This window comes from Salmo trutta, chromosome 19 (genome assembly GCF_901001165.1).
Source record: "Salmo trutta chromosome 19, fSalTru1.1, whole genome shotgun sequence".
NCBI lineage: Eukaryota > Metazoa > Chordata > Actinopteri > Salmoniformes > Salmonidae > Salmo > Salmo trutta.
The window spans coordinates 6117121-6130530 of NC_042975.1; the positions used below are offsets into that span (position 1 = coordinate 6117121).

Below are 13410 nucleotides of genomic sequence, written 5' to 3' on the forward strand. Positions count from 1 at the left end.
TTTATTTTTTTAGAAACTGGAGATAATCATTTAAAATGCATGCGTTAGTTTCCAAATTTCATTGTTATTTGCTGCAAGGTTGTAATTCCCACGGTATGTCAGTCCTGATTAGACAATGGGCTTTCATGATTTTGTAACAATATCAGCGCCAGAAAACCCGCCTCGCTGTTTTGAATACAGATGGAGGGATTCGTTTGCTGCTTGTTTATTCAGCTGTTATAGCTGGTCAAGGGTGTGCAGCACAGAAACCTTTTTGCCGAACCTGTGGGTGCATGTGTTTGCTGTACATTGTAGCAGCAGCAACGGGCTTTGAAGATTAAGGCTCTTGCAACAATTAAAATGTATCAAATTAGGAACCATGCCAAAGTCAAAGAGGAACAAGAAAAGTAGGGGCAACGAGCATCAGACAGGCTTCCAGACGCGGCTTTTGGGAGGGAAGCCTACCATGGCAGCGTCAAGAAACGCAAAGTAAAAGTCGTAGTGAAAAAGGATGGAGACGCCTGGAACAAGGAGTCCTACATTCTGATGAAAGTGTAATTCCAGGTTTAGGGTCGATGAAGAGATGGCTGGAATCAGGGGCGATTTTAGCATGTAAATCTTGGTAAGGAAACAAAAAAAAGAAAGCGGGACGCATGCTAGCAAAGCCACAACACTAAACAATACATGAATTGCACTATAACGGTGGCAAACGGTGTCCACAACATGTTAGGGCCTACTGTTACGTGTGACACGTTTTCCCATGTTAGTGTGTTTGTGTCCTGGGCATTACAGGTTGAGTTGCGGCTGATGATGGTGGGCGTAGCTTCGGTCCCGAGTCCTGGCCGCTGTAGCTGATTGACGAGAGATCTGTTTCCGTGTGAGAGGAGGGGAGGAGAGGAGGAGGAGAGGGAGGGACCCTTGTTTTGCTTGACTAGTTGAGGATTTGATGATTTGTTGTTTTAATTTATCTTTGTTTGTGTTTCCTGCCAGTCCTCCTGATGTACTCCACCCTACCTAGGTCCTGGAGAAGGGAAAAGGTAGATCTGCCCATGGGTGTACATTCCCACGTAGATAACCCATTGTTTTATACACTAGGTTAGCCGGGCGGGTGTCACCCTTGTATTTTCTTGGAACCAGGTAGGACAGTGGGTTAGGGTTTAGAATGTGTTAGGAAGGATTAGGTGTGTAGAAGAGGAGGGACCTTTTGTTTATTTTCATTACTTGGACCCCGATCCCAAACATTCCCTTCTCTTACCTTCCCTGGTTGTTTTTTGTTGTCGTTTTTTTACTGATTCTTTATGGGTGTTTTATATTGTTTGTTTAATTGCTTGTTTAATTGCTTAGCTAAACATCCTCCGAGGGCTAACCTTGAGTTCTGGTTGTGTTCTGGTTATTTCCACTCATTACACCCCACATTTCTTTCCCATCCATCTGGTTTACCTGGTGTGTTTATGCCCAGGCATTTACGTCTCCTCCTCAGACCAGCTACACCCGAGGGTAGAACGTAAGACCTACATAAAGCTTTCCCAACAGCAGTCCCAGGATCTTACAACTGCTACACCTGGCTTTCAGCGGAGCCTTGTCTGGCAGTGAAACATTTAATTCAGCCTCATTTACTGCCTTTTAAAAAAACATAGTTGTAATGGCTGACTTGCTTAAACAAATGTGGTTTCTAATGACAATTGAGATGTACAAACTATGGCATAAGGGGACGACGAGCGTATTAGAGGCAATCTATAATTTTGATTAAGACATTAATGAGCGAGCTAGGACAGACGTAACATTAGTCAATCTAACTATTTGTTTGGCACTTTTGAAATGTACAGCGACAGAATTCAGAACATGGGCTGTTCTTACAGTGTTCTCCCTGTACACCAAGGCAAACCCATAGGATAAATAAAGGGGGCATATAAGCAGGCAATGAAAGCTCTCACAATATTCTATGATTACATTTCTCCAAAACAGGTTATAGGCTTCATGTGCAACACCAGGTCAGAACAGTAGGTGAAATTGAGGGGTAAATAGACCAAATTATTAGGGTGAGGCACATAGGCTACTAACATCTTGCTACACAACATACACTTATGTATACTGTAGCTAAGAAAGTAATACTATCTCCCTGGCATATTACATCATTAATGCAGCAGCATACAAAACATTTTTGGACCTTGTTGTGCTGTGCTCACTTGAACAGGAAGGTGGCGCAGCGGTCCTTTGTGGGCAAATTTTATCATCAACTTCTGGCATTCTCTGGATTTATGGTGCTTTCAAAACAACTGGAGGCCGGATTTACAATTCCGAGTTGGATGACCGTTCAAAACGTATTTTCCCAGTCGGAGCTTGTTTATTCCCGACTTCCCATTTGTCTTGAATTCACTGGAGTCAAGTTTTTGCAGTTCCGAGTTAACAGTTGTTTTGAGCGCGGCACAAATCATGCTTCATTGACAGCATGGTCAATGTTGAATGTTTATCATTTTAAACTTGGAAAAGTGCCACTTAATCCCAGATTTGGGAACCACACAGCCACTGTCACTGATTCCTTTCAAACCACTCGTTGAATTTGCGATTTCCAACTTGTGTAATGTTTTTGTCCAATGGCCGAGGAGCACCGATACGTTTTATCTATAGTTTCTCTTCATATGACAAGGATTAAAAAGGATCTGCCAGTAGATTGTCGATTTGATTCATGATGATGACTGCTAGCTAAGATTTTGAAAGTATGATGTTGACATGATCAGTCCAATCAAAGCTACTGTACATATAACGTGATTTCACATCATTTTATCTGTGGCCAATGACCTTGAGCCTTCTTGGATGGGTACTTCTAATGTAACTCTATGGCAGCACCCCAAAGGCATAGCATTTTCAAGGTCTCCTCTTAGAGTTGGCGGTGACATAGTGTCCCCATGAGTGACAGAACACTGAGCTAATCACAGTGCAACGCTCCGTAATTTCTGCTGGCTCGACCCACCACCACAGAAAGCACTGAGCTAGGCTGAAACACCTGCATTTTGGAGCTGCCTTACTCAAGAAAACAAAAAAGAGACCATGTTTGTATGCAGCTTTATTAACTCAATGATATATATTTATTATTTTGACATTGTTTTCAAACTGATATGTGACACATATTAATACCAAAATAACATGTAAAACAGGCAAGCCCCACACCTGCTCTGAATGACGGGTCTCCATTTGCAGGAAGTAGGTTATGTGTTTTCTGATGAAGCTAGCAGTAATGAGGAGGATGGAAGTCAAGCACGAACAGAAGGAGCCGTAATCCAATAGCTCTGGAGGTGAATTGGAAGTGAATGAGGATGAATTACCTGAGGGGGCAGGTGTGGTGAAGATCTCGGAGCTCAAGCCTCTCGCACTGATGGTAAAGATAAAGAGGAATCTGGTCCAGTAGGAGTGGGCGTTTTATTGGAGAAAGTGGACCCCTGCCTTTTGTCTGAACCTCATATGTGGTGGTTGTGTGCACTGTCCCCCACAATCCGGGACATGTGGTCAACCTATTTCAACGTGGATAATTGGGTAATATTTGGTTGAGAAATTGCTAAATGATATCACAACCATTATTCACCCACTCAAAAAAAGACAGCCAAAAGTGAGTTGTCAACCAAATGTCTATCATTGCACTTTCAACCATTTTAAAAGCACAGCAAAGTTAAAATGGGAACAGAATGTCAGATATGTTGTTTATTGATACAACAGAGTCATGTGCTTCATTTTATTGCAGAACCAAAATGACCTGGATTGCAGTTGGAGATTACGTTAAAAGTAGGCCTGCAATTATGGTGTGACGTGATCAATGTCGTTCGACATTCTGCACAGATTATTAAAGCAGTTGTGAAGATCTCCACAGATCTGCGACGATCTATGCATGCTATCTTGAAAATGAACGCTTTATATGACTACCTAAGAAGAAATATATAGTTACAGTAACCTCAAAATGTGGCCATGGATGTCTTGCTCATTTTAAGGTTGAATGTTACATTACAATAGCCTTAACTTTAAGCTATTTAGGCCTACTGTATTACAAAAGTAATATTGAATTGTGTTTTGTTGACAACAGCAACCAAATATCAACATTTAAAGGAGCTATTGGCTTTATCCCATTATATAACTTGTATTTTAGGTTGAGTTGGATAGCTGAATCCAACAATATCAACTTGCAGACAAGTTAATAGGCTATTTAGTGTATCACACAAGTAATGTTTGTGTTTGGTTGACAATGTAACCAAAAATCAATATTTGAAGGAGATTTATCTTCTGCTTTGATAGTTCCATCCACCAAAAATAATAAGATAAAGAATAGGACTAAATCAAAATCAGACTCTAAATGCACTTTATTTAAAGTTAGATTTTAGTCCTATTCTTTAACTGAATGTCACGTCCTGACCAGCAGAGGGAGTAATTGTATTAGTTTTGGTCAGGATGTGGCAGAGGGTTTGTGTTGTGTGTAGGTTCTAGGTAGGTTTTCTATGTGTAGGTTGGGTGCTGGACTCTCAATTGGAGGCAGGTGTTTCTAGTTGCCTCTGATTGGGAGTCCTATAAACAGGTATGTGTTTTTCTTTGTGGTTGTGGGTAGTTGTTTGTGAGCACTGCTTTGTTTAGCCTGCCACACTGGTCTTGTCGTGTTTATTGTTTTTTTTCCTGTGGATGCTTTACTCGTGTTTTATTAAAAAGATGAGTATCCACATTCCTGCTGTGTATTGGTCCTCCCTTCAACACAACGACATTATTTGTGACACTGAGATCTTTTGGTTGAGATGGAGACATGAATCTAACATAAATTATTAATTTGTAGACAAACTGGAATTAATGTTGCCAGACTATGTCAGTAGCACAGATGGAACTATCTCCTTCAAATGTTGCTATATGGTTGCATTGACAACCAAGCACAATTCATTACTAAATTAAAAGATATATATATATTTCACCTTTATTTAACCAGGTAGGCCAGTTGAGAACAAGTTCTCATTTACAACTGCGACCTGGCCGAGATAAAGCAAAGCAGTGCAACAAAAACAACAACACAGAGTTGCACATGGAATAAACAAACGTACCGTCAATAACACAACAGAAAAGTCTGTATACAGTGTGTGCAAATGAAGTAAGGAGATAAGGCAATAAATAGGCCATAGCGGCGAAGTAATTACAATTGAGCAATTAACACTGGAGTCAAAGATGTGCAGATGAGGAAGTGCAAGTAGAAATACTGGTGTGCAAAAGAGCAGAAAATATTATTACATTTGAAATCAACCAGAACTTGAAAATCTAGTCCTATTGTATTGTCTATTTTTAGTTGAATTCTGGGTTGAATTGAAACAATAGCTGTTGATGACTTTGCAGATGCTATATAGGCCTAAATAGCATCATTGCTGATACTGTATGTTACGAATTCTAGCTACATGTAGGTGGCTAACATTAGCTAGCTGGCTAACATTAGCTAGGCTAGGGGATAGGGTTAAGTTTAGGAGTTAGGTTAAAGTGTTAAGGTTAGGGGAAGGGTTAGCTAACATGCTAAGTAGTTGCAAAGTAGCTAAAAAGTTGTAGGTAGTTGAAAAGTTGGTAATTAGCTAAAATGCAATAGTTGTCCTTGATGAGATTCAAACTCGCAACCTGTGGTTTGCTAGACATTAGCGTTATACGCCTACCCAATCACCCTACTTTAGTTTTTGCCTTAAGTAATCATCTGTCTTATGTAACCATACCAAACATATATCATGCTAATTTGAGTGTCCTGAATTGACTTTTACTATGTTACATATAGTCTATGAGACCAGGCTGCTATATTAGGGGTGTGAAAGGAAGGTCCGGAAACCGTTCAAGACTCCAGCCACCCAACCCATAGACTGTTCTCTCTACTCGCACGGTAAGCAATACCGGTCCATTCAGTCTTTCACCAACAGGCTCCTGAACAGCTTCTATCCCCAAGACATAAGAATGCAAAATAGCTAACTAAATAGCTAACTGAATAGCTAACTGACTAGCTACCTGAATAGCTAACTGAATAGCTACCTGAATAGCTAACTGAATAGCTAACTGAATAGCTAACTGGATAGCTAACTGGATAGCTACCTGGATAGCTAACTGGATAGCTAACTGAATAGCTAACTGAATAGCTACCTGAATAGCTACCTGAATAGCTAACTGAATAGCTACCTGAATAGCTACCTGAATAGCTACCTGAATAGCTAACTGAATAGCTACCTGAATAGCTACCTGAATAGCTAACTAAATAGCTAACTGAATAGTTAACTGAATAGCTACCTGAATAGCTACCTGAATAGCTAACTAAATAGCTAACTAAATAGCTAACTGAATAATTAACAAAATGGCTACACAGACTACCAGAGTGGGCCCTTGTCCCGTGTGGCTCAGTTGGTAGGGCATGGTGTTTGCAACGCCAGGGTTGTGGGTTCGATTCCCACAGGGGACCAGTACGAAAAGAAAAAATTGTATGAAACTTATGCATTCACTACTGTAAGTCGCTCTGGATAAGAGCGTCTGCTAAATGACTAAAATGTAAATGTATTGCTCCCTGGGTGCCTATGACATCGATTAAGGCAACCTCCCACATCTCTCTGATTCAGAGGGGTTGAGTTAAATGTTGAAGACACATTTCGGGTTGAATGCGTTGTGCAACTGACTAGGTATCCTCTTCATCATTTGCTCAAGCACACATACTATGCATTTCACAGGAGGTTGGTGGCACCTTAACAGGCTCGTGGTAATAATCCTCTGGTCCGGGCATTATTATGAGCCGTTCTCCCCTCAGCAGCCCTGTAATGCATATACATTTATACTGACTCTACACACACGCACACCCACTCACATACAATCATTATACATTTACATTTAAATCATTTAGCAGACGCTCTTATCCAGAGCGACTTACAAATTGGATTATATATGCTGCTGCTACATATATCCCGATACCTAGTCACCTGATATCCCGATACCTAGTCACCTATATATATCTACCTCTATCACTCCAGTATCCCTGTTACCTTAACCCTATATATATCTACCTCTATCACTCCAGTATCCCTGTTACCTCCCCCTATATATATCTACCTCTATCACTCCAGTATCCCTGTTACCTTCCCCCTATATATATCTACCTCCATCACTCCAGTATCCCTGTTACCTTCCCCCTATATATATCTACCTCCATCACTCCAGTATCCCTGTTACCTTACCCCTATATATATCTACCTATATCACTCCAGTATCCCTGTTACCTTACCCCTATACATATCTACTTCTATCACTCCAGTATCCCTGTTACCCCTATACTATCTACTTCTATCACTCCAGTATCCCTGTTACCTTCCCCCTATATATATCTACTTCTATCACTCCAGTATCCCTGTTACCTTAACCCTATATATATATATCTACCTCTATCACTCCAGTATCCCTGCTACCTTACCCCTATACATATTACCCTACCTTACCCCTATAATATTACCTCTATCACTCCAGTATCCCTGTTACCTTAACCCTATACATATCTACCTCTATCACTCCAGTATCCCTGTTACCTTCCCCCTATATATATCTACCTCTATCACTCCAGTATCCCTGTTACCTTAACCCTATATATATCTACCTATATCACTCCAGTATCCCTGTTACCTCCCCCTATATATATCTACCTCTATCACTCCAGTATCCCTGTTACCTTACCCCTATACATATCTACCTCTATCACTCCAGTATCCCTGTTACCTCCCCCCCTATATATATCTACCTCTATCACTCCAGTATCCCTGTTACCTTAACCATATATATCTACCTCCATCACTCCAGTATCCCTGTACCTTGCCCCTTATACATATCTACCTCTATCACTCCAGTATCCCCTGCACATTGTAAATATGGTACTGTATACACTGTATACACTGAGTATACAAACATTAAGAACGTTTGGTTTTTCCATGACATAGATTGACCAGGTGAATCCAGGTGAAAGCCATGATCCCTTATTGATGTCACTTGTTAAATCTACTTCAATCCGTGTGTAAATGAAGGGGAGGAGACGGGTTAAAGATATTATTGAGACATGGATTGAATGGTCAGGAACGGGAATATGGCGGAAGTGGATGCAGAGTTCGAATTAAGTAGCGTGTCGAAAACATTTGGTGAAGACAAATGTTCTGAATCGAAAACTGGAACAAAAAGGAAATTAGCTAAAATTTGGAGTGGAGGATACATGTGTAAATGATAATGAATCGCTTCTTGTTGGGATGCGTTTGTTGAGTAAGGATGCATATTTGGGAAACCCGTTTTGATGTGTGAAATGGTGAAGTATGCGCTTGGAAAAGCAGAGTCTGTCAGAGTGACCAGTAGTGGTCTTATTTCGATGAATTGTATTTCTGAAGAACAGAGGAAGATTGCAGTGGGCCTCAAATGAATCCCGGACAACAGAAGTTTTGTGTTTTGAACTTCGGTGTAGAGCACCTGTCAAAAGAGATGTTCAGGTTGAATACCTGAAGAGAGTTCCTGGAGTGGTTGGTGCCCGGCGTCTGACCCGCTGGGTGAATGGAGAAACAGAAGAAAGTCTATCGGTCCTGTTGTTTTTTTTGATAAAGAACAAATACCTACAGTACGCATGTGAAGCTTGGTTATTGTAAGATACGCCATAAGAGCTTTCATCCTCAAACCGCATCCCCAAACCACTAAGAACTGTAAATGATTTGGCCATGTTTCAAGTGTGTGTAGATGAACAGAGTATACTGAAGAAAGGTGTGTAGAAGGACGACAGTGTTGCCATTGTGGTGGCGATCATGATCCTGAGTCCCTGGAATGCCTTGTAAGGGTGAAGTAAATTGAGGTGGCAAAAGTTAGAGCGGTCAATCGAATCTCCGATGCGGAGGCGATTTAAAATAATTGAGAAAACAAATGATGCCAGTGAAGCGATGGTAGTGGATGCACCACAGCCTGTAGTAAATGTTTGCTGCCAGACAAAAGAGACCCTGTGTGTTAAAGTGGATGTTGTTGCGTTCATTTCCACAGTTATAAAATGTACAGCGCAAGTCTCAAAGAAATCGAATAAACGAGACATTACTGTAGCTGCAGCTGAAGATTTTGGGGATTTTACTTCGGAAGACTTGTAAGGGGTACTGGAGCAGGAAGACCCGCCCTCCCAGGTTCCCCTTGAGCCTGTGTCAGGATCAGATGTGTTTTATTTATTTTTAACAAGATGAGGGGGAAAAGGAAACCGCACACTGCTCTTCATAGTATCACTGATCTTAATAAGCTTTACGTATCGGCCTCAGGGCCTTCGTCAGAGATTTTGTGAGTTTTTCACAAATTAGCACCCTTATGTAGACATCCGTTCCACACATCGAATGGGGTTGGAGGTGAAGGAAAAATAAATAAGTGCTACCAAATATAACAATATGCATTTCATAAATATTCAAATAAAGTGTGTAAAGACGTATTAAACACGTCTGTAAAACCACAATGGGGACATCAACCTACCAAGCAAGTCTTCATAAATCATTGGGTACAGCGTAAGAAAAACATCAGAGTAATCTGAAATAAGGGCATAATTCATGTTCAAATTCACAACATAACATACATAGGCATTTCATTACATTGTATTACATAGGCATTTCATCATTAAGTCCTTTAGGAAATAATGTCTGGAGGGTGAAAATCCCAAAACATTCTCTTTTACTCAGAGTATTATTAATATCACCTCCCCTGTCTGATATCTTTCTCTATGCCACAAAATCTAAAGGTAGAAATGTCATGTTTTAGGTCATTCAAATGTACTGTGACTGGATAATCCCTGTCGTTTCTCCTGATTGAACTTTTATGTTCACTAATTCTCTGTTTGAGAGAACGAGAGGTATTTTTTAACAGAAAAGTTGTTTGAGTGATTTTTTTATTTCGATTTTTGGTAGTTACATTTTTCTGGGGAATCCTGTTTCCATCCCGCATACTAGTTGGCGGGATGCACGGTAAATCATATGATCGCCAATATACCATAGAAGACATGGATTGTGTATATGTGCCATTCAGAGGGTGAATGGGCAAGACAAAATATTTAAATGCCTTTGAATGGGGTATGATAGTAGGTGCCACGTGCACAGGTTTTTGCCAAGAACTGATTTTATTTTATTTGAACTGCTGGGTTTTTCATACTCCTGTGTGCATCAAGAAGGGTCCACCACCCAAAGGACATCCAGCCGACTTGACACAACTGTGGGAAGCATTGGAGTCAACATGGGCCAGCATCCCTGTGGAACACTTTGGAAGCCTTGTAGAGTCCATGCCCTGACGAATTGAGGCTGTTCTGAGGGTAAAAAGGGGGATGCAACTCAATATGAGGAAGGTGTTCCTAATGTTAAGGATACTCCGTATACTTACTTACTTTGATGTTTTCCGTATGTTTATTTCTCGTGTGTTTTTGTTATACCTTATGTTATTTTTTTGTATGACAATGTTATTGATTACTGCATTGTTGGTTTTAGGGCTTGCAAGAAAGGCATTTCACTGTGCACGGGAAATTAAAACTCAAAACTACGCGTTCCAAAAAACTGTGACCCGTCACCCGGAAGTACTTATTTCGTCTTGTCAGTTTAGTAGCGGTGAAAATCAAAACAACGCCTTTTTGAAACACTTTTATTTTATAGATTTTACAGATACATTTCTCAAATATCAGCTGCTATTTTCTCGATGGCTTTGGAAACTTGTCCTAAGGACCTCCGCCATTTGCGGGCATGTCTTCTCTGCTCTCTGGTGAAGGTAAATACTAGCAAGCTAACGTTAGCAAAGCTGACCATCTGCTTTCTTCAACTGGCAGTGGCATACATCTATAGACACTAGCTTACTCTGAGAGGTTGTCCTAGCTACTTACAATTTATCCAACGAAACGTTTTAAAAAGCTTGCCACTATCTATTAAACGTAAAGTTTGCTGAAATGTTTGTGTAACGTGCTAACATGACTAGCTACCCAGTTAACCATGTGTATTCATTGAATCCATATTTCTCCCGTCCCCATACAGACTATTGACCAGTTTGAATATGATGGCTGTGACAACTGTGAGTCGTACCTTCAGATGAAGGGGAATCGAGAGATGGTCTATGAGTGTACAAGTTCTTCGTTTGATGGGTAAGTTCTCTACTTGTAATTGATGACTTTTCAGAGATGGCATATTGATGATTTAGTGCCAGTTCTAGACAGCAAGTGTGGGCTAATTGCTAAAGTATTCGGTCTCTGTTTACAGGGTCATAGCTCAGATGAGCCCTGAGGACAGCTGGGTGGCCAAGTGGCAAAGAATCAGTAAGTTTGTTGTCATAGTTTATCCTGTTGGTTTATGACTTTTCTTTCAAACGTCTCCTTGAAGTTTCATTTCATTCTGTTGTAATATAATAAATCTATTTTTTTACATTTGACCTTTTTATTTAACTAGGCAAGTCAGTTAAGAACAAATTCTTATTTACAATGACGGCCTACCAGGGAACAGTGGGTTAACTGCCTTGTTCAGGGGCAGAACGACAGATTTTTACCTTGTCAGCTCTGGGATTCAATCTAGCAACATTTCGGTTACTAGTCCAACGCTCTAACCACTAGGCTACCTGCTGGCTGGCTATATGCCATTTAGCAGACACTTTTATACAAAGTGACTTAGTCATGCGTGCATACATTTTACATATGAGTGGCCGTGGGAATCAAACACACATCCTCTACCAACTGACCCATACAGGACCACCTATAATGTTCTAGTGCTGTTTTGTATTTGACTTTTCCTGTTTAGGTAACTTCAAGCCTGGTGTCTATGCTGTGACGGTGACAGGGCGATTACCTCCAGGTACGTCACGTTCTAAGGCAGTGTATATTCTCAACCGTCTACTATAGAAAATGTTGGCATATGTGTTCAAAAATCAGGAAACAAACTGCAGAATCCTCTTGGGTTCTCAAGCTGCTTTCATTGAATCCCATCCACTGTGTGACCTCTCTCTCTCTCTCAAAATTGTTCTTATTTCTGTCCTGCAGGGGTGGTGAGAGAGCTGAAGAGCCGAGGAGTGATCTACAAATCCAGAGACACCGCTGTTAAGACATAAGCCTGATCATTTCCTCTCTCTATGGGGACAGACGGTCATCTTCAGCACAGCTTCACGGTGCAACAACAACATCTATAAACACAGTCTGTGGAGACTGATGTCGCTAATGGGTCTTCTGTTTGCCAAACACAAAGTCTGATTTTCGTTATGTGTAACGTCTCATAGAACTGTCTTGTTTAATTTGGGTAATGTGAAGATTTTGTTTTCAATGGGATGGGTTCACTGCTAGAATAGACATTGTCATATTATGCTATAATAAAAAATGTATTTACAAACCCAGAGTGTATTTATCATAATAAACTCTAAAGTTGTTTTTTATAAAAATGTAATCTCTGGCATCGGTCTTCAATGAATTCACTTGACATCATTACACCAGTAACAGTATACAATCAATCACACGATGGGGCTGTTTAACTGCAGGTTCTGAAATTCATCTTTTAAAATAATGTAGAAGTCCATCGGGTGGCACTCATGAGCTACACTAAACTGATGTATTTTCTACTAAGGTCAGCCATTAAAATGACTGAAGGCCATGATTCAATCCAATCCGACCGTGCTTTACTGTCGACGTCATTTTTGATTGAGCGAACATATAAAGCGTTTACTGTGAATGCGGTCTCAGCGACCCGGGGAAACGTTGATTTTAATCGGTGTATTGTCGGTAAAGCGCGATCGGATTGAATGTCGTCTTTAATGATTAAGTCCCTCAAGTGATAGTTGGTACTATTCATTTAGGTCAATGCTTTTTTTATCGCTAATAAATCTGTCTCCAAATACAGCTGGCTAGACAGATTGACTTGTTTTTTTTTTGTTCATTATGAATCGGGTAAAGAGTATATTTTCTGATCATGAAAGTACTCACAGCCTCCATGACGGGTTTAAATGAGATATTTTGAAGCCATTTCACAGGATATGATTGAATTGATGTTCCTGCTTCGTGTGTCAACTGTTGTTCACTTCCTGTATTGAGGCTACACTGTGTCGCTCAACAGGAATTGTTATTAGGAAGTTGTCTCCTGTTGATGGAAATCGTAGACAGAGAGGTCAGCAGTACACTTTATTACTCATATTACATCCTCGTGCTCTCTGTAAACTGGAAGGGGCAATGGGAAATAACATGAAAATAAGGTGATTACTTTTTTTTAGCTCAATGGAATCTTAGTAGAAATCCGATTACTTTGAGTGTCTGTCTGCTTGGACAAAGATACTGTGCTTCAGAAGTGCAAGGAGGCAGTTTTATGAAGGGGAAAAAACAGGTAGTGGTTGAGGTGGATGGTAGCGATGTATTTTTTGGTCAGAAGTACCACATACCCTCTGTCACACCACTGTGTCACGTTTGATTGAACC

The 13410-nt window shown here is 40.4% G+C and overlaps 1 protein-coding gene across 1 annotated transcript; it reads left to right on the forward strand.

The window, feature by feature from the left end:
* The first annotated feature begins 10529 nt into the window (after positions 1–10529).
* supt4h1 (SPT4 homolog, DSIF elongation factor subunit) lies at positions 10530–12339 on the forward strand. Its single transcript, XM_029699555.1, has 5 exons — positions 10530–10743; positions 11004–11110; positions 11226–11281; positions 11757–11810; positions 11996–12339. Exons 1-5 carry the CDS (start codon positions 10675–10677, stop codon positions 12061–12063), a joined length of 354 nt encoding a protein of 117 aa, XP_029555415.1. The 5' UTR covers positions 10530–10674; the 3' UTR covers positions 12064–12339.
* Positions 12340–13410: the final 1071 nt, after the last annotated feature.